This window comes from Pseudophryne corroboree, chromosome 8 (assembly GCF_028390025.1).
Source record: "Pseudophryne corroboree isolate aPseCor3 chromosome 8, aPseCor3.hap2, whole genome shotgun sequence".
Lineage (NCBI taxonomy): Eukaryota > Metazoa > Chordata > Amphibia > Anura > Myobatrachidae > Pseudophryne > Pseudophryne corroboree.
The window spans coordinates 75,005,263-75,027,950 of NC_086451.1; the positions used below are offsets into that span (position 1 = coordinate 75,005,263).

The 22,688-nt window shown below is 46.6% G+C and overlaps 1 protein-coding gene across 2 annotated transcripts in view; it reads right to left on the reverse strand.

The window, feature by feature from the left end:
• Nucleotides 1-2,558: 2,558 nt before the first annotated feature.
• NCS1 (neuronal calcium sensor 1) overlaps nt 2,559-22,688 on the reverse strand; it is a 159,043-nt gene continuing 138,913 nt past the window's right edge. Inside the window, exons 6-8 of one of the 2 annotated variants that reach the window (XM_063936683.1) lie at nt 12,897-12,974; nt 12,645-12,769; nt 2,559-3,355 (exon numbers count right to left, since the gene is read on the reverse strand). In XM_063936683.1, coding sequence (XP_063792753.1) covers nt 12,671-12,769; nt 12,897-12,974 — 177 coding nt within the window. In that variant the 3' untranslated portion in view covers nt 2,559-3,355; nt 12,645-12,670. The remainder of the gene's footprint in view (nt 3,356-12,644; nt 12,770-12,896; nt 12,975-22,688) is intronic. The other variant, XM_063936682.1, reaches the window with a different exon arrangement.

Sequence of the window (22,688 nt, forward strand, 5' to 3'; positions counted from 1 at the left end):
ATAAACCATATATAGTGTCATTGCGTAATATTTTAACAAAAGTTTGGGATATCAGCTGTACTCTGCAGGCAGATGTACTAAAGCTGGGTACACACTTGAGTGATGTGTACCCAGCCGATATGTCGTTTTCACAAACGGGGGCCGTCGCCACCCCCTCCCCGTCCTCCAGATGGCAGCAGACTTTAATCACTGACAGTCTGCTACCAGGACCCATTCACGCATGCACATGGGCCCTCATTCCGAGTTGTTCGCTCGCTAGATGCTTTTATCAGCATTGCACACGCTAAGCCGCCGCCCTCTGGGAGTGAATCTTAGCAGAATTGCGAACGAAAGATTAGCACAATTGCTAACAGAAATTTCTTAGCAGTTTCTGAGTAGCTCGGGACTTACTCAGCCATTGCGATCAGTTCAGTCAGTTCCGTTCCTGGTTTGACGTCACAAACACACCCAGCGTTCACCCAGACACTCCCCCGTTTCTCCAGCCACTCCCGCGTTTTTCCCAGAAACGCCAGCGTTTTTTCACACACTCCCAGAAAACGTCCAGTTTCCGCCCAGAAACACCCACTTCCTGTCAATCACAGTACGATCACCAGAACGGTGAAATTCCTCGTTATGCCGTGAGTAAAATACCTAACTTTTGTGTAAAATAACTAAGCGCATGCGCTCTGCGAACCTTGCGCATACGCATTAAGCGACTAATCGCAATATAGCGAAAATCGGCAACGAGCGAACAACTCGGAATGACCACCATTATGCGCAAAGTAATGAAAATCAGTCCTATGCAACGATAGGTGTAACCACACCTGAATGACCCCCAATATGCCGGTCCGATCTGCCGGATCAGACAACATATTGCTTAATGTGTATCCAGTATAAGCCTTGGTGAGAGAAACTACCACCCAACCAGCTCATAACTGGCATTTTTCACACACAGCCTGTAACATGGCAGTTAGGAGCTGATTAGTTGGTACTTTATCTCTCTCCGAGGCTTAGTATATCTGCCCTTGCATGGGTGAACTGGCGAGATGGCTTATGCATGCAAGAAAATTGGTCTGGGAATTTTAACATTCATTGCTCCTGACCTGTATCCCCAGGCAGCCGAGTATCACTCAGATGATTCAGAATTTTCTTTGTTCAATTAATGCAGTCATAGAAAAATTCTACTTAATGTTGTGAGCAGGGTATATATTGATATATATTCCCCCTAGTTTCAGGGGGAAAATGCACACCAGGCAAAGACCGCGGCACTTGTGCTAGTTATATTTAAGGGCCTAATTCAGACCTGATCACAGCAGCAAATTTGTTCTCTAATGGGCAAAACCAAGTGCACTGCAGGGGGGGGCAGATATAACATGTGCAGCCAGAGTTAGATTTGGGTGGGTAATATTGTTTCTGTGCAGGGTAAATACTGCCTGCTTTATTTTTACACTGCAATTTAGATTTCAGTTTGAACACACCCCACCCAAATCTAACTCTGGCTGCACATGTTATATCTGCCCCCCCCCCCCCCCCCCCCCTCCAGTGCACATGGTTTTGTCCATTGGAGACAAATTTGCTGCTGCGATCAGGTCTGAATTAAGCCCCAATGCTGCTTTCACATCGCAAAACCTGCTTTTTTGGTACCTTTCACACTGAACCCGTTTCACCCATAGAAAACAGTGGTTGTCATTATAAATGGACTTTTCTGGCTCACACATTATTAATAATTATTAATTAATTAATTATTAATAATTTGGATAGTCGTATGATGGAACCCAGCAGCTTGAAGCATTTTAACCATGTTTTTATATATGAGTGCATCCTTGACTGTCCCAGTTATTTGTCTGCAGATTTCCTCATCCCCTCTGATTCTTAGCAGCTCCCTCACCTCTTCATCACTCCAAGTTACCATTGTATAATATATTTGCAGTAAGAAAACGCTTCTAAACCCACTCTCATGTGTCTGATGTGTTTTTCCTCCAGCTTCCTGCTTCTGCCTGGTGACATCACACATGGAGACAGCCTATCACCTCCTGTGGCTTGGAAATACCGTTTCAGAGCCTTTCACACTGCACAGTGAAACGGTTCTGCACCGGGTAGAACCCTGCTTTTTAACCGTTTCAAAATACCAGTATATTGAAAACGGTAAATTCAAGGTGGCCCTTTCACATCGCAGCTAGAACCGTTTAGGAAGGCTGAAAAATCGGCAATTTACCGGGTTAAAGCTGCGGTGTGAAAGGGGTATAAGTCTCTTTCTACTGGCTTAATCAATTTTACTGCCACTTCCTAAATAAACCCCAGGTACCACTGACAGCTACACCATATGCTGCAGAATAAAGCAGGTTTATGATCTGGAGGACAGCCAAACCTCTCCATCAATATTAACAGCGCCTCCTAGAGGCAGTGAGCTGGTACTGCACAGTGCACACTGACAATGAGATTTCGGTTGTTTCATTATATCATGCATTTCTTATCCATGCGAAGAACTGCAGGTTTGCCAGAAAAAAGACCCCTCCCCCCCCTCATAGTACAGAGAAATGATCCAGGCACAGAAATGAAAGTTTCCTTCCAGAATGACCTAATAAAAAGCTGTCATGTATTTGATGACCCTTCCATTGCATAAGGTATATGTGTATTAATGGACTATGAAACACCCAAAACAAGAGAGGTGAATTGCAGCCAATACACATTTTTCCCTCACCTATCCGATAAAAGCAGGTGACGATAACTACATTAAAAATAAATAAAAACATTAGCTATATATATGTATAAAAAAATCACTTATTCACAAAAAAAAGCACAATTCAGCATCATGTAAATTGACCCAAATCCATGGACTGCCGTGCGTATGACAAACACAGAACCAGCCGCGTCCTTTAGTAGCATTCTCCTATGATGTCCCCAAGAATGTCCTTGTATCTAAAAATACTGCAAGACAACCTTAATTAGTCTCGTATGTCCTCTCCTGCAACCATCACCTTTTGCCTCCGCTCCTCCATTACCCAGTCATACAGTTTGAGGATTTGTTCATTCCCAGGGTGGACCGCTGGAACATAGTCCAGGACCAAGGGGGAAGGGCTGGTTCTTCCTTGTGTATAGGCAATCCTCTCAGAGCGCAAGGAAACACAAGAAGCAGCAGGAAGGAGATGGGACGTCAGGAAAACTGAAGCACGTTTGGTACCGGGACATAGCTGTGGATGGCATTCCTGCGCTCTCCGGTGGGCCACCAGCGCCCCGTGTGAAGGATCTCAGGAGAGGAGAGGGCTGGCTGGAATGGGTGACCTCGTCCTTGCGTCATGTGGGAGTGATTGAAAAGAGGAAGATAAGCTGCTGACATGGTCTGGTGGTACAGGAAGGATAATATTACCCAGGGCATCTGGGGGAAGAACATGAGATAGCAAGCATTAATGGTTGTGGGTCTAGAACAAGAAACGCATCGGGTAAAGTCACACAAGTTTACTTTATTAAGGCACCCACACATCGGCAATCACAATTTATTGTTTTCAAAGATTCTGTGACTTTTATCCCCAGATTTATTGTTTCTCCAAACCATCTAACCCTGCCCATACATTACAGATTTGTTTCAGGGATCTGCAGATTTTTTCCTTCCAAAGAGTTGATCTGCATACCATGAAAGGAGGCATACGGATGGTGTAATGATTAGCATTACTGCCTCACAGCACCAAGGTCATGGGTTCAATTCTCACCATGGCCCTAACTGTGTGGAGTTTGTATATTCTCCCCATACTTGCGTGGGTTTCCTCTGTGTACTCCGGTTTCCTCCCACAATCCAAAAATATACTGGTAGGTTAATTGGCTCCCAACAAAATTAACACTAGCGTGAATGTGTGTGTGTGTACATGTGGTAGGGAATATAGACTGTAAGCTCCACTGGGGCAGGGACTGATGTGAATGGCCAAATAATCTGTTAGAATGCTGCGGAATATGTGTGCGCTATATAAAATAAGAATTTACTTACCGATAATTCTATTTCTCGTAGTCCGTAGTGGATGCTGGGGACTCCGTAAGGACCATGGGGAATAGCGGCTCCGCAGGAGTCTGGGCACAAAAGTAAAGCTTTAGGACTACCTGGTGTGCACTGGCTCCTCCCCCTATGACCCTCCTCCAAGCCTCAGTTAGGATACTGTGCCCAGACGAGCGTACACAATAAGGAAGGATTTTGAATCCCGGGTAAGACTCATACCAGCCACACCAATCACACCGTATAACTTGTGATCTAAACCCAGTTAACAGCATGATAACAGAGGAGCCTCTAGAAAAGATGGCTCACTACAGCAATAACCCGATTTTTGGTAACAATAACTATGTACCAGTATTGCAGACAATCCGCACTTGGGATGGGCGCCCAGCATCCACTACGGACTACGAGAAATAGAATTATCGGTAAGTAAATTCTTATTTTCTCTGACGTCCTAGTGGATGATGGGGACTCCGTAAGGACCATGGGGATTATACCAAAGCTCCCAAACGGGCGGGAGAGTGCGGATGACTCTGCAGCACCAAATGAGAGAACTCCAGGTCCTCCTCAGCCAGGGTATCAAATTTGTAGAATTTTACAAACGTATTTGCTCCTGACCAAGTAGCTGCTCGGCAAAGTTGTAAAGCCGAGACCCCTCGGGCAGCCGCCCAAGATGAGCCCACCTCCCTTGTGGAGTGGGCATTTACAGATTTTTGGCTGTGGCAGGCCTGCCACAGAATGTGCAAGCTGAATTGTACTACAAATCCAACGAGCAATAGTCTGCTTAGAAGCAGGAGCACCCAGCTTGTTGGGTGCATACAGGATAAACAGCGAGTCAGATTTTCTGACTCCAGCCGTCCTGGAAACATATATTTTCAGGGCCCTGACAATGTCTAGCAACTTGGAGTCCTCCAAGTCCCTAGTAGCCGCAGGCACCACCATAGGTTGGTTCAGGTGAAACGCTGAAACCACCTTAGGGAGAAACTGAGGACGAGTCCTCAATTCCGCCCTGTCCGAATGGAAAATCAGATAAGGGCTTTTACAGGATAAAGCCGCCAATTCTGACACGCGCCTGGCCCAGGCCAGGGCCAACAGCATGACCACCTTCCATGTGAGATATTTTAACTCCACAGATTTAAGTGGTTCAAACCAATGTGACTTTTGGAACCCAAAAACTACATTGAGATCCCAAGGTGCCACTGGAGGCACAAAAGGAGGCTGTATATACAGTACCCCTTTTACAAACGTCTGAACTTCAGGGACTGAAGCTAGTTCTTTTTGGAAGAAAATTGACAGGGCCGAAATTTGAACCTTAATGGACCCCAATTTCAGGCCCATAGACACTCCTGTTTGCAGGAAATGTAGGAATCGACCCAGTTGAAATTCCTCCGTCGGGCCTTACTGGCCTCGCACCACGCAACATATTTTCGCCAAATGCGGTGATAATGTTTTGCGGTTACATCCTTCCTGGCTTTGATCAGGATAGGGATGACTTCATCCGGAATGCCTTTTTCCTTCAGGATCCGGCGTTCAACCGCCATGCCGTCAAACGCAGCCGCGGTAAGTCTTGGAACAGACAGGGTCCTTGCTGGAGCAGGTCCCTTCTTAGAGGTAGAGGCCACGGATCCTCCGTGAGCATCTCTTGAAGTTCCGGTTACCAAGTCCTTCTTGGCCAATCCGGAGCCACGAATATAGTGCTTTCTCCTCTCCATCTTATAATTCTCAGTACCTTGTGTATGAGAGGCAGAGGATGGAACACATACACTGACCGGTACACCCACAGTGTTACCAGAGCGTCTGCTGAGGAAGTCTGCTTCCCAGTTGTCCATTCCCGGAGTGAACACTGCTGACAGTGCTATCACATGATTTTCCGCCCAGCGAAGAATCCTTGCAGCTTCTGCCACTGCCCTCCTGCTTCTTGTGCCACCCTGTCTGTTTACGTGGGTGACTGCCGTGATGTTGTCCGACTGGATCAACACCGGCTGACCTTGAAGCAGAGGTCTTGCTAAGCTTAGAGCATTGTAAATGGCCCTTAACTTCAGGATATTTATGTGAAGTGATGTCTCCAGGCTTGACCATAAGCCCTGGAAATTCCTTCCCTGTGTGACTGCTCCCCAGCCTCGCAGGCTGGCATCCGTGGTCACCAGGACCCAGTCCTGAATGCCGAATCTGCGGCCCTCTAGAAGATGAGCACTCTGCAACCACCACAGGAGGGACACCCTTGTCCTTGGTGACAGGGTTATCCGCTGATGCATCTGAAGATGCGACCCGGACCATTTGTCCAGCAGGTCCCACTGGAAAGTTCTTGCGTGGAATCTGCCGAATGGGATTGCTTCGTAGGAAGCCACCATTTTTCCCAGAACCCTTGTGCATTGATGCACTGAGACTTGGCTCGGTTTTAGGAGGTTCCTGACTAGCTCAGATAACTCCCTGGCTTTCTCCTCCGGGAGAAACACCTTTTTTTGGACTGTGTCCAGGATCATCCCTAGGAACAGAAGACGAGTCGTCGGAACCAGCTGCGATTTTGGAATATTGAGAATCCAACCGTGCTGCCGCAACACTACCTGAGATAGTGCTACACCGACCTCCAACTGTTCTCTGGATCTTACCCTTATCAGGAGATCGTCCAAGTAAGGGATAACTAAAACTCCCTTCCTTCGAAGGAGTATCATCATTTCGGCCGTTACCTTGGTAAAGACCCGGGGTGCCGTGGACCATCCAAACGGCAGCGTCTGAAACTGATAGTGACAGTTCTGTACCACAAACCTGAGGTACCCTTGGTGAGAAGGGTAAATTGGGACATGAAGGTAAGCATCCTTGATGTCCCGAGACATCATGTAGTCCCCTTCTTCCAGGTTCGCAATCACTGCTCTGAGTGACTCCATCTTGAATTTGAACCTCCGTATGTAAGTGTTCAAAGATTTTAGATTTAGAATCAGTCTCACCGAGCCGTCCGGCTTCGGTACCACAACAGTGTGGAATAATACCCCGTTCCCTGTTGCAGGAGGGGTACCTTGATTATCACCTGCTGGGAATACAGCTTGTGAATGGCTTCCAAAACTGCCTCCCTGTCAGAGGGAGACGTCGGTAAAGCCGACTTTAGGAAAACGGCGAGGGGGAGACGTCTCGAATTCCAATTTGTACCCCTGAGATATCACCTGAAGGATCCAGGGGTCTACTTGCGAGTGAGCCCACTGCGCGCTGAAATTCATTGAGACGGGCCCCTACCGTGCCTGAGTCTGCTTGTAAAGCCCCAGCGTCATGCTGAGGGCTTGACAGAGGCGGAAGAGGGCTTCTGTTCCTGGGAACTGGCTGATTTCTGCAGCCTTTTTCCTCTCCCTCTGTCACGGGGCAGAAATGAGGAACCTTTTGCCCGCTTGCCCTTCTGGGAACGAAAGGACTGCGCCTGATAATACGGCGTCTTCTTATGTTGAGAGGCGACCTGGGGTACAAACGTGGATTTCCCAGCTGTTGCCGTGGCCACCAGGTCTGAAAGACCGACCCCAAATAACTCCTCCCCTTTATACGGCAATACTTCCAAATGCCGTTTGGAATCCGCATCACCTGACCACTGTCGTGTCCATAACCCTCTTCTGGTAGAAATGGACAACGCACTTACACTTGATGCCAGTCGGCAAATATTCCGCTGTGCATCACGCATATACAGAAATGCATCTTTTAAATGCTCTATAGGCAATAATATACTGTCCCTATCTAGGGTATCAATATTTTCAGTCAGGGAATCCGACCACGCCAACCCAGCACTGCACATCCAGGCTGAGGCGATTGCTGGTCGCAGTATAACACCAGTATGTGTGTAAATACATTTTAGGATACCCTCCTGCTTTCTATCAGCAGGATCCTTAAGGGCGGCCATCTCAGGAGAGGGTAGAGCCCTTGTTCTTACAAGCGTGTGAGCGCTTTACCCACCCTAGGGGGTGTTTCCCAACGCACCCTAACCTCTGGCGGGAAAGGATATAATGCCAATAACATTTTAGAAATTATCAGTTGTTATCGGGGGAAACCCACGCATCATCACACACCTCATTTAATTTCTCAGATTCAGGAAAACTACAGGTAGTTTTTCCTCACCGAACATAATACCCCTTTTTGGTGGTACTCGTATTATCAGAAATGTGTAAAACATTTTTCATTGCCTCAATCATGTAACGTGTGGCCCTACTGGAAGTCACATTTGTCTCTTCACCGTCGACACTGGAGTCAGTATCCGTGTCGGCGTCTGTATCTGCCATCTGAGGTAACGGGCGCTTTAGAGCCCCTGACGGCCTATGAGACGTCTGGACAGGCACAAGCTGAGTAGCCGGCTGTCTCATGTCAACCACTGTCTTTTATACAGAGCGGACACTGTCACGTAATTCCTTCCAACAGTTCATCCACTCAGGTGTCGACCCCCTAGGGGGTGACATCACTATTACAGGCAATTTGCTCCGTCTCCACATCATTTTCCTCCTCATACATGTCGACACAAACGTACCGACACACAGCACACACACAGGGAATGCTCTGATAGAGGACAGGACCCCACTAGCCCTTTGGGGAGACAGAGGGAGAGTTTGCCAGCACACACCAGAGCGCTATATATATACAGGGATAACCTTATATAAGTGTTTTTCCCCTTATAGCTGCTGTATTTTTAATACTGCGCCTAATTAGTGCTCCCCTCTCTTTTTTAACCCTTTCTGTAGTGTAGTGACTGCAGGGGAGAGCCAGGGAGCTTCCCTCCAACGGAGCTGTGAGGGAAAATGGCGCCAGTGTGCTGAGGAGATAGGCTCCGCCCCCTTCTCGGCGGCCTTATCTCCCGTTTTTCTGTGTATTCTGGCAGGGGTTAAATGCATCCATATAGCCCAGGAGCTATATGTGATGTATTTTTTGCCATCTAAGGTGTTTTTATTGCGTCTCAGGGCGCCCCCCCCCAGCGCCCTGCACCCTCAGTGACCGGAGTGTGAAGTGTGCTGAGAGCAATGGCGCACAGCTGCGGTGCTGTGCGCTACCTTATTGAAGACAGGACGTCTTCTGCCGCCGATTTCCCGGACCTCTTCTGTCTTCTGGCTCTGTAAGGGGGGCGGCGGCGCGGCTCTGGGACCCATCCATGGCTGGGCCTGTGATCGGTCCCTCTGGAGCTAATGTCCAGTAGCCTAAGAAGCCCAATCCACTCTGCACGCAGGTGAGTTCGCTTCTTCTCCCCTTAGTCCCTCGATGCAGTGAGCCTGTTGCCAGCAGGTCTCACTGAAAATAAAAAACCTAAAAACTAAACTTTTCACTAAGCAGCTCAGGAGAGCCACCTAGTGTGCACCCTTCTCGTTCGGGCACAAAAATCTAACTGAGGCTTGGAGGAGGGTCATAGGGGGAGGAGCCAGTGCACACCAGGTAGTCCTAAAGCTTTACTTTTGTGCCCAGACTCCTGCGGAGCCGCTATTCCCCATGGTCCTTACGGAGTCCCCAGCATCCACTAGGACGTCAGAGAAATAACTGGTAGTAATAATAATAATAATCAGCTTGTGATCTCTTCCATGGCCGCAGCCCTCCCCTAGGACTTTCGGCATTTTATGCGGCATCTTTACCTAGGGGGCAGCAGCCAGTGAGCTCTTTTGCATTGGCCGCCGCCTCTGTAGTCTTTGTTTCCAGGAGCACTTGCCAACTCCTCCTCTGCCATCAGGCTGCCTGCCCCCTGCCTCGCCCTGCCTAATATTCGCTGGCACAAGGGGGCGGGGTGGTGAGGTGAGCTGCTATTGGCTCACCACGACCATCTTGAATTCAAAAATATTATTATTTTTCTAACTTGAAATATATTTTCTTCACTCGTGCTACATTTTGCTACTGTTTGGAGCCCAATAGATGGATATTTATGACTAGTTATATTATACTATGTTGACTGACTGATCCTGACTTGTGCTCATTGATACATGCGTTACTGTGTAGTACTATGTTATGTGTATGTACATTTCTCTTATGTCTCAAAAAAATTGTTTGGGAAGAAGAAAAAACCCTACCCGCCCGATCCTAACCGGGTTCGGGAAATCGGGCATTTTTAACATGCTTCAATACCCAAATCCCATGACGGATCGCCGATCATCGCTGGCTGCCGATCTGGTTGGCAGTGCCGCTGGGTCAGAGGATATGGGCATCACGGCACAAGATGTATGGAAACCTTGACACAAATCTATAACTGTGAAAAAAAAAGGTGTAATGTGTAATTGTCATTGAAGGGCACATTGTGTACCTTTATAACTATGCAATGAGACTCCCACCACAGTCATCTATATGCAGGTGTACGGATTGCTACCTCTCATACTTTTGTAAAGCAGCGTTGTGGTATAAAATCAGCTTTCTACCGACCTGCAGAGGAAACCCATCTGTCTTGCCTGCTATCCTAGACGATCTCTGGTTCTGCCGATGGAAGTCTATAACTTACATTGATTATTTCTTTCTAGTATCCATTCCTAGCGCGCCCAACAAGGAATGATGACAGATTCTGGGTGGGATATTTATGGCATGAGCCACTCTGGCTGAAAACCACCGATGTAAACTTAGGTGTAGGCAACAGCAGCACCTCTATATGGGCAGTTGTGCGACCCCATCCTCCGTGCTTAATAACCATAGGACTTTACCAGAAGGTAGCCTCCGGCAACACATTGCAGAGAAGACACTATGGAAGCCTGGAGACGTAGAATCATCATATGGACATAGGGAAATATTTATCAAACATTCTAAAGTCGATAAATCAGATTCTAGCTATAAATTTAGAGCATGCACTAGACATCTGATTGGTTGCTGTGGGCAACACGTCCACTTGTCGTCTTTAGAAGGACTGATACATTTCCTCCATAGTGTTAAAGGACTGGAAAGCAGCAATGAATGGGGCACCTGATTGGATGGCTGTGACTCCTATCCAATCAGAAATCACATTCGCTACACAATTCCCATGCATTGAAGTGCCTGCCCAAGGTAGAGCTCAAGGCTAAAAGCGGATTTCTTTAGGCTTCTATAAGGTCATAGTGATGTCTCAGCAGGTTTGGACTGGCCCACAGGGGAATCCCTCGATGGGCCCCACTGCCTGAGGCCCCAGTGTCTCAGGGATCATCAGCATCTAATATGCTACAATTAGAGGTTGCTATTATAGAAAGAGGGCAGGATTGTATAACAAGGGATAGAAGAAATAAAAAGCCAGCAATTCTTTGATGTTCTTTTCTCTATATATTCATGGCATAGATTTTAGCTTGCAAAGAACTTGTGTCTGCCTATGTTTCAGAAACACACAATGCATACAGCAGTAGTGTAACTGCGATGTTGCCCATTGTATTGTATTTAATAAAAATGGTAACACTTTTGCTCATCATCTCGGCTTACAAACTGCTCAATACAATACAAGCATTGCATAATTCCGGCAAGTAATGAGATGCAAAAAGTATGATGATGAGCCTGACACTGTAGCTCCCCCTTGTGGTGTTGCAGCCCAGGCACGCTGCCTGCAGAGACGGCTGGTAATGTTTTCTCCCCCCCCATAGATAACAGACAGTAGACCTGGTATATATTAAAGCAGGGCAGCTGTAAATGAGACTTGTTGAAGCCACTTTCTCTTCCAGGCCACTCAGCTGTAGTGTCACACAATTACATCAGTGTAATAATTTTGTCTGGAATTCACACCTAAATCGTCAAGTAAGTGTTATGTAGGGCAGCCGAAACTGTGACACAAAGCTGTGAGCATCAGGGGGGGGGGGGGGGGGGGGGGGGCATGCAGGAGGGGGTTCTTTCCAAGGGATATTCCTGTGGTTATCAGAAGATAATACATGGTAGGTAAACCTAAGATCACTGTATGTTGATACCACTCACATTCATAGCCAATCACAGTGCGGAGATTGTCAATGGACTGTAGCAGTGGTTTTTAAGGCTTGTATGTGCATCTATGAAGTCCCCTGATTTTTATTAGTTTTTGGATTGATTGCTTCTGTCTCTTACAAATACCCAGATTTATCAAGTCTTGGAGAATGATAAATAGCATGGTGATAAAGTACCAACCAATCAGCTCCTAACTGTCATTTTTCAAACACAGCCTATAACATGGCAGTTATCAGTGTGCTATGTATCACTCTCCAAGACTTGATAAATCTGGGCCAAAATCTCAACACTGCCCGATGTGATACATAACTTCATCATTTTTATACTGCCAGAGCATCCAGTACTTTGTACGGATATAACTAGGGAGTAGTACTGCAGTAATAGCTGCACGATGGGCAACGCTACTGTATATAAACAGTTCATTATACCGTCATACCAGGATTTCAACATTTGCTGTGTTTTCATGGCATGCTGTGACTTGTAGTGCCATGGCACCTTTAGAACCAAAGGCAGGCGGCTACTACTGAACTACTAGTCCCAGCATGCCACAGATTTACAGCCTGCAGAGTATATATGGTCTGAAATGCTCTACATCATTATTAGAGGTGGTCACATCACCATGAGACATAGCAAACAGGTGCTAATACATAGCAACCAATCAGACACATGAATTCATAAAAAAATAATATCTGATTGGTGTTAATTTAAGGATTATAGCACCTTTTTGCAATGTGCCAGTTTTTATAAATATCCCCAGTGTATTGGCGCGATTGCTCTGTACTATTGCTTATGGTTCATGTAAGCGGAATCCCCCACCACCAGGACTTACTTACACACAGCTGTGGTGAGTGATCCCTATACCAAACCATCATACAGAGATAGTGCCTGCACAATCGAGGGGTCTGCCTTTGATCCTTCTTGAAACTCCTGCAAAGTCAGTTTACCATCTGAATTCTGTGATAAAAAAGCAGGAAAAGATAGGTCATTAACATGACACCAGCCCACCAGCCCCATGCCATGGCGCCTACTCATATATAATAACTGGTTCGTGTGATCCTTAGGAACTGCCCACTTCTCTCACCTTGTCCATCATTGCAAAAATCCGGTCAACTCTTTTCTCTGGCGTGTTCTCCTCCTCGGGCAGCTCTACTGTGTTACCCTGCAGGAAACAGGTACAAATACAGATCAATAGTAATGACCCTGCTAAACCTTTCTGAAACGGATCTGCAATGGCCTCCAACCTATTTATACGGAACATTCCGCCCTGGCCTGAGTACCTATATGTCATCATTCTTCATCTCACGTACATCCATGTCTGTCCCCATTTGTAAGCAGATGGAGATAAAACAATTGTTAGCCAATTAGATCTACAGAAAGCTCAAAGCAGCACAGATAATTTCAGGAGATTTGTGTGCAGAACTTGTCCTATGGCCAGAGGCACAGATGTGATTCGGAAACACTGTTAAATATCGTCTACTGTGTAATACTACAAAAAAAACATAATTTAAACACCAGGACCTTGCTCAGGATGATTTCAGCACGCTGGGAAGACTCCGATAGTTAGGACTTATCGATCCCTGGCAAATTCATTCTCTATCTACACTGTGCAAGCTGGGCAAGGATACAGAGCAACGTTACAGTATACTATTATTACTGTGGGTCTGACACAAGTCCCCCACCACAGCTCAGATGGAGACTGCAGTCTACACAGAGACATGAATCATCTAATACAGGCAGGTGACATTTCTGGTTCTGGTATGAATGGTCGACCATGTTAAGGTCGACAGTCATTAAGTCGACCACTATTGGTCGACACGGACATGGTCGACACGGGCAAATAGTCGTCATGTGAAAATGGTCGACACAGAGCAAGTTGACACATGAAAGGGTCGCCATGGATTTTTGAACTGTTTTTGTGTCATTTTTTCCGTAACATGACCAGAAACCCCAATTAGTATACCGCGTCCACTTGTAGGGCTCACTTCGCCCACCATGCTGCGGGCAAGGTGCCACGCTCCACTACCGCTGCACTCGGCACAAGATACTATTCCCAATCGTAGTCCACGTGGATGGTTAGGTATGAAAAAGTTAAAAATAGTTTGTTTTTAAAAAAGCCACGTCGACCTTTTTCATGTGTCGACTTGCCCCGTGTCAACCATTTTCATGTGTCGACCATTTGTCCATGTCGACCAATAGTGGTCAACCTAGTGATTGTCAACCTAGGTAGGGTCGACCTGCCAATCGGATACCGTTATTTCTGCAGCCATAGGGGTAGCAGTAGTGCAGTCATAATCTAGAAGCAGAAAAGAAGTGATTTATGTCTTAAACTATAATAATAAATGCAATAATTTCCCTCTAATTCTCCCATTTCCCAGTACACACCTTAGAGCAGGCAACCCATGTGTCTCCAGTTGCTAACAACAGAAGAAGAGACACAGGTGGTCTACGTCAATCCACGAGGAAGCCATAAACTGATGTAGCAATGATACGCATGAACCTACCAAGCCTCACACCAGTAACACACTGCCGTACTGACGTCTATTTTTACCACTGTAGACATTTCCAGGTCCCAGGCAGCAGAGAAATAGCTGTATCTGTGTTTATTTACTAACACAGTGAAAATCCAGTAACCCATAGCAACCAAATATTTTATTTCATTGCAGAACTTTGCATCACCGTTCACCATCATCAATAAGCAGAGAGGGAAAGAATCACACAAATAGAAAAGTGTACCTTGCAGTAATAGATTTAACCATGGTAAGTCTACCATAAATCTCCTTTTCTGCAGCGGGGTACACTGAGTTACACAGGGAATACATCGGGATGTCCTAAAGCAGTTCCTCATGGGAGGGGACGCACCTTAGCGGGTATGAGAACCCAGCGTCCAAAGGAAGCATCCTGGGAGGCATCAAAGACATAGAACCTAATGAACAAGTTCACCGAGGACCACGTAGCCACCTTGCACAATTGTTCTCCGGACGCACCACGGCGGGCCGCCCAAGAAGGGCCAACAGACCAAGTAGAATGGGCTTTAATAGCAGCGGGAGCCCAGCCTGCGCATAAGCTTGTGCAATCACCATTCTAATCCATCTGGCCAAGGTTTGCTTATTCGCAGGCCAGCCACGTTTGTGGAAACCAAAAAGTACAAAAAGGGCATATGACCTCCTGATAGAGACAGTCCTGTCCTCATAAACACGGAGAGCCCTTACCACATCCAGAGACCGCCCTTTGGAGGACAAGTCAGAAGAGTTGAAGGCCGGAACCACAATCTCTTGGTTAAGGTGAAAAGATAACACCACCTTAGGCAAATAACCGGGACGAGTTCAGAGAACTGTGTGGTCACTGTGAAATATCAAAAAGGGTGGACAACAGGACAAAGTGCCTAAGTCCAAAACCCTTCTGGCAGAGGCAATAGCCAATAAGAAAAGAACCTTAGCCGTAAGCCAAGAGGTTCAAATGGAGACTCTTGCAGGGCATTCAGGACAACAGACAGATTCCATGGAGCCACAGGAGGGACATAAGGAGACTGAATCCGCAGTACGCCCTGAGTGAATGTATGAACGTCAATAATAGATGCAATTTTTCTCTGAAACCACACCGACAAGGCAGATATGTGAACCTTGAGGGAGCCAGAAATCTGTAAGTACTAAACTTGTAAGCATTGTATTTTTAGCAGCACACCAGGTGAAGTAAGAATTCCAGACCCTATAATAAATCCATGCAGAAGCCGGTTTGCAGGCCTTCAGCTTAGTTTGGATAACTGCCTCGGATAATCCTTTGGCCCTCAGGAGTGAAGCTTCAAGAGCCATGCCGTCAAAGCCAGTCTGGCAAGGTCCGGGTAGACACAAGGGCCTTGAACATGGAAGTATGGGCGTTTGTGGAAGTAGAAGAGGACGCTCTATCGATAGACCCTGCAGGTCTGAGAACCAATGCTGTCTGGGCCACGCTGGATCGACTAGAAGTAGTTTTCCTCCTCCTTGCTTGAACTTCCGTGGTAGCCTGGGCAGAAGTGACTCTGGAGGGAACACGTAGGGCAGCTGAAAGTTCCATGGAATTGCCAGTGCATCGACGAACGCTGCTTGAGGATCCCTTGTTCTTGATCTGAAGACCGGAACTTTGTGATTGTGTCGAGGCGCCATCAGGTCTACATCTGGTAGGTCCCACTTGTCCACTACGAGTTGGCAGACTTCTGGTTGAAGTCTCCACTCTCCGGCATGCATGTCCTGACGACTGAGGAAGTCCGCTTCTCAGTTGAGTACCCCCGAAATGAACACTGCCGATATTGCTGGCAGATGGCGTTCCGCCCAACAAAGATTTTTGACACTTCCATCATCCCCATGCGGCTTCGAGTGCCACCTTGATGATTTATGTAAGCCACCGTGGTGGCATTGTCTGATTGTACTTGAACAGGCCTGTTCTGAATCAGAGGCAGGGCAAGAGTCAAAACATTAAACACTGCCCGCAATTCCAGAATGTTTATCGGGAGGAGAGAATCTTCCATGGTCCACCGACCCTGGAGAGAGTGTTGCTCCAGCACCGCACCCCAACCCCTCAGACTGGCGTCCATATTCAGGAGGACCCAGTTGGGAATCCAGAAGGGACGGCCCCTGTTCAACTGCTGGTCCTGTAGCCACCAGCTCAGTGACAGACAAACCTCCGGAGTCAAGGAGATAATTTGAGACCTGATAACGATGAGGCAGGCCATCCCACTTGGAAAGGATTAACCTCTGTAGACGGAGGGAATAAAATACTCTACCATGTCAAACGCCGACACCATGAGGCCTGGTACTCGCAGAGTGTATCAACACTCTTGAGTAAGAGAGGAAGTATCGTATCCTGTCCTGAAGTTTTAGGACTTTCTCTGGAGACAGAAATAGGGGTATATGCAATTGCGGTCGAATTCCAGCTGGAATTCGACCGTTTTTAAATTCGACACAATTCGACAGTCAGACACCCTCCCGCCGGGACCCGAATTCGACATATTCAATAAAAAACGGATTCGACAGTCCCACTGTCGAAAAACGGACCAATTGACGATAGTGTGCGTCCTGGATTCAACTTTATGGATGGCACAAAAGTGTGTAAAAAATCAAGAAAAAAAATGCGTGGGGTTCCCCCTTCCTAAGCATAACCAGTCTCGGGCTCTTTGAGCCGGTCCTGGTTGTAAAAATACGGGGGAAAAATTGACAGGGGATCCCCCGTATTTTAACAACCAGCACCGGGCTTTGTGTCCGGTCCTGGTGCCAAAAATACGGGGGACAAAAGACGTAGGGGTCCCCCGTATTTTTAACACCAGCACCGGGCTCCACTAGCTGGAGAGATAATGCCACAGCCGGGGGACACTTTTATACCGGTCCCTGCGGCCGTGGCATTAAATCCCCAACTAGTCACCCCTGGCCGGGGTACCCTGGAGGAGTGGGCACCCCTTACATCAAGCCACCCAAGGGCCTCCCCCGCAAGCTGGTACTTGGAGAACCACAACTACCAGCATGCGGGGGGGAAACGGGCTCGCTGGTACCTGTAGTTCTACTGCAAAAAAAATACCCAAATAAAAACAGTACACACACACACCGTGATAGTAAAACTTTATTACATACATGCACACCGACACACACATACTTACCTATGTTGACACGAAGTGTCGGTCCCCTTCTCCACGTAGAATCCACGGGGTACCTGTAAATAAAATTATACTCACAAAAATCCAGTGTAGATCTGTCCTCTTCTTGTTTGTAATCCACGTACTTGGCAAAATAATAAAACGCAAAACCCGATCCACGCACTGAAAGGGGTCCCATGTTTACACATGGGACCCCTTTCCCCGAATGCCGGGACCCCCCGTGACTCCTGTCAGAGAGGGTCCCTTCAGCCAATCAGGGAGCGCCATGTCGTGGCACTCTCCTGATTGGCTGTGCTCGTCTGAGCTGTCAGGCGGCGCATAGCACTATGCCGCTCCATTATATTCAATGGTGGGAACTTTGCGGTCAGCGGTTGACCGCGAGTAACCTCAACCACTGATGCAAAGTTCCCACCATTGAATATAATGGAGCGGCATAGTGCTATGCGCCACCTGACAGCTCAGACGCGCACAGCCAATCAGGAGAGTGCCATCCGCCACCCTTGCCTGCAGAACAACTAATAAAAAAGGAACAAAACCAACAACAAAATTCAAATCAAACCGAACCAATAAAGAATATGAGCTTCAAGATCAAATCACATGTAACATGGAAGGGGTAATATATCTTATTGAGTGAGAATCTCAGAACATTTATATAACATCAAAAGAGGGTTACAAACACACAGCGTCTCCCAACATTATCTAGAACATCATCAGAAGAATGCCTCCAAGCTTTCTTTTATGGGGATACAGAAAGTGCAAAAAAATTGGAGAGGTGGAAATAGAACAGCAGAATTAATAAAAAATGAAACCAAATGGATATATTATCTGAAAACACTTCAACCATATGGTCTCAATATAGATATTAATTTAAAAACCTTTTTAGAATAATACATATATATACACATCCTTTTAATACATTTTTTACTTGCTTTTTATTGATACCAGTATGTTTAACATGAGGTTGCCGCCAGAATTGGCTGGACTTCCTGTTTTTTTAATGACGAATTTCCGTTTTTAAAATTTACTATAAATAAAGTTAATGCAAGAATTTTTCTGTAAGTACTGAAGCAGAGGCCCCCATAGGCATCCATGATTAAGTGCTATTGCACGAAACGCGTTGGACCACGGGATACGAACAACCGGAAGTGCCGGATTGCCGCGACCGGAAGTGCACGATCAGAGTCAGCAAGGAGACCAGCCGCAAGTGGAGACTACAGCATCCCAGTAAGGTATTTAGGGTCAGCTAGCTAGCAAAATCGGCTGTACATTGAAAGGAAAATCCCCACAAAGGCATTATTGGAATCCAAAATAAAACTGCTCCAGATACATTTCCGGACCTTTAAACATGCACTTTTTTCACAAAAGAGCTGTAAAACATTACTGGTACTAACTATTTTCTTTTTTCTTTCACAGCGCTTCATTCATTTTTACCTATGGGGGGGACAGCCTCGGGCTTCACCCCTGGCCCTTGGCTGGCTGGAGGGGGGGACACCTTGATTTAAGGGGTCCCCACTCATCCAGGGTACCCCGGCCAGGGGTGACTAGTTGGGGATTTAATGCCACGGCCGCAGGGACCGGTATAAAAGTGTCCCCCGGCTGTGGCATTATCTCTCTAGCTAGTGGAGCCCGTTGCTGGTGTTAAAAATACGGGGGACCCCTATGTCTTTTGTCCCCCGTATTTTTGGCACCATGACCGGACGCAGAGCCCGGTGCTGGTTGTTAAAATACGGGGGAACCCCTGTCATTTTTTTTGCCGTATTTATACAACCAGGACCGGCTCAAAGAGCCCGAGGCTGGTTATGCTTAGGAGGGGGGACCCAACGCATTTTTTTTCAGGATTTTTAACCCATTCCGACTGAAAAACATGCTCTGATCTCTCCATATTATTTTAGTCAGTAAAAAAAAAATATATATTCTTTTAAAAAATATATTAAATAATACTTGTGGCTCCTAATAGACAAACCCAAGTAGATAATCCCTTCTAATATAAATAGATATGCTATTAGCAATAAAAAAACCACAAAAAAACATGTTTTTAAATTTTTTTATTAGATCCCGCCAGCAAAATGAGGCGGACTGAAATTGACGAAATTACTGTCGAAATCGACATTTTTCAATTGAATATACTTTTGTCGAAAAGCCGCATTTTTACCATTGCAGACATGTCGAATTTGACAACTGTCGAATTGCAAAAAGTCGAATTTGAAACGGACGTTTTTTTGTTGAAAAGTACTGTATTGCATTGTCGAATCATTTTTTTGTGTCGAAAATGCTCAGTTTTTCGACATTTGTGGCAATTCGACAGCAACTGCATATGGCCCTTTGTCTTTGGCTGTGTGTGTCCAGAAGTGCCCCCAGGTGCACCATGCTCCGAGCAGGGACCAGCAAGGACTTCTTCCAGTTGACGAGCCACAGTCTCCCCAATCAGCTCACCAACGTGTTTCTGCTCCCTGGGGAGCCTTTATCAAGGTGTATCACCTTGATAAAGGCTCCCCAGGGAGCAGAAACGCGTTGTGATGCAGCTCCAGGGAACACCATCAGTAGATGGTGCCCAGAGCTGGGGGAGGAGCTACGCCTTATTCCCTATGCTGGTCAATTGGGGAGACTGTAGCAGACCGGCAGCTATATCTTTTGGATACTGCAGATCCAGAGAAGGACACGGCACCTGTAAAAATCGGGAGGTACCCGTGGGATACCACTATGCTTGTTTGGGTGGGCATTGTATGACACCTCTATCTATCCGGTACGCCTTTCTGCCTAGTCATTGGTGGATTCATTGTGTGAAATTTGATTTTTTACGGAATTATTTAATAAACTGTACTACACTATATATTCTCTTTTTCTCTTCCTAATTTTTGGGTCTATGTGGAGAGGCTCTCCCACCAGGAGGAAGGAGAGAATCTGAATATGTGAGCCAAAGAACGGACATTGAGCCCATTTTGTGAGACGGGATTGAATTTGGACTATAACACTATAGTTCTCAGTTAAAAGGAACTAGTGTTTTCAGAACTGTGTGACGTATAAACTGTATAAATTGACATACTAATTATTCCCTGATTATACATCAAGAGGGTGCGCACAGTTGCTTACATTTGTGTTATTGTCTTGATAATGAAGGTTGCCAATAGCAAACCGCAGATATTGCTGATGCAATATGGCAATAGGTATATGCAGTTAGGCATCTTATATACCCAGGGATACCATATAATCTTCGGGTTCGTTGGCCAGTACAATCGAGCGCAGCGTTTCCATACGGAACTTGGACACTCTCACAAATTTGTTCAGTGATTTGAGGTTGAGTATAGGCCGGAAAGAACCATTGGGTTTCGGGACTAGAAACAGGGTCGAGTAGTATCCTCCGCCTCTCTAGGATAGGGGTACCGGCACTACCACTCCAGTATCCAGGAGGAAACGCACAACCAGGTGTAGAGCTTGCGCCTTCAACGGGTACAAAGGGATAACCGTCGTTCGGAACTGGCGAGGGGGACGTCTCTTGAAAGAGACTGCGTACCCGTGAGAGACGACTTCTCGCACCCATGCATCTGAAGTGGTCTTTAACCAGACCTGGGTGAATTGCACCCACCCTGGGATCTTGGAAGCAGGTTGATGGGCAGCCCAGAATTGTTTTGCTTTGGGCTTAGTGGTTTTGGGAGTACGAGCTTGTCTCGGGTATGCCTGACCTTTTGCTTTCCCTTGAGGTCGAAAGGAACGAAAAGTGGTACTCTTTGACTTCTGTGCAGAAGGATTAGTATTTGGGAGAAACGCAGTCTTAGCAGCCGCTAAGTCAGTTACAATCTTATTCAGATCCTTCCCAAACAGGATGTCTCCCTTAAAAGGGAGCACCTCCAAGGTCTTTTTGGAGTCCAGGTCCACCTTCCATGACCTCAACCACAGAATTCAGCAAGCCAGGATGTACGTAGTCGACGCCTTGGCCGCCATTACACATGCCTCAGAGGACGCCTCCTGAATGTAGTGGGAAGCGGTGGCAATATGAGACAGATATTGTCTGGTAGTGTCAGAGGCAGCTCTTCCTCTATTGCCTGAACCCATGCTTCAATTCCAAGCCCAGTAGGCTGCTATAGTGGGTCTATGTACAGCACCTGTAAGGGGGTAAATAGACTTCAGGCATCTTTGGACACGCTTATCTGTCGGTTCCTTCAGTGAGGTGACAGGCAGAGTAGATGCCACCACAAGACGGGTGACATGGGAATCCACCGGCAGTGGCTTTTCTCACTTGTTACACAACTCAGCAGAGAAAGAATAACGAGCTAGCATCTTTTTAGACAGGGAGAATTTTGTTCCTGGAGAAGACCAGGGTTCCTGACGTATGTCTACCAAATGGTCAGAATGTAGTATGACTACTTTAGTTACCTTCTGACGTTTAAATTTATCTGGTTTCTTAGATGCAGTAGTGGGATCTACATCATCATCAATTTGTAGAATCAGCTTAATAGCCTCCAATAGGTCAAGGACATACACTTGCGTTGTAGTATCTTGGGGGTAATTCCAAGTTGATCGCAGCAGGAATTTTGTTAGCAGTTGGGCAAAACCATGTGCACTGCAGGGGAGGCAGATATAACATGTGTAGAGAGAGTTAGATTTGGGTGGGTTATGTTGTTTCTGTGCAGGGTAAATACTGCCTGCTTTATTTTAACACTGCAATTTAGATTGCAGATTGAACACACCACACCCAAATCTAACTCTCTCTGCACATGTTATATCTGCCCCCCCTGCAGTGCACATGGTTTTGCCCAACTGCTAAAAAATTTCCTGCTGCAATCAACTTGGAATTACCCCCCTTGTCAGAAGTGACTGTGTCAGTGTCTGACGGATCAGTATACTCCCCATCCTCATCAGAAGTATCATCTGTATATTAGTAGATTGTGAGGAGGAGGCGGCCCGCTTAGATGACCCCTTGACCACAGAGGGACGTGGGGTAGGTTTTTGTCTAACCAAAGACTGATTCAATTGTTGTATCTGGGTAGACAGAGTATCTGCCCAGGGCGGATTAACCATAGGGACAATATGTGGCTGCAATGGCACAGGAGGTCCCATAGGGGGCATGAGGCGTGTCACAAGCGTATTAAGCATATTTGAGAACGCCGCCCAAGGTGGCTCCTGATTGGCTACAGGAGCAGTGGACTGACTGGGAGTTGTATGGCACATATTACACAGACCATCATTCAAAGCTTCCCCCTCCGGCAAATCCCTGGCGCATGCGCTGCATGATACAGTAGCGTCCATGGATTTCCC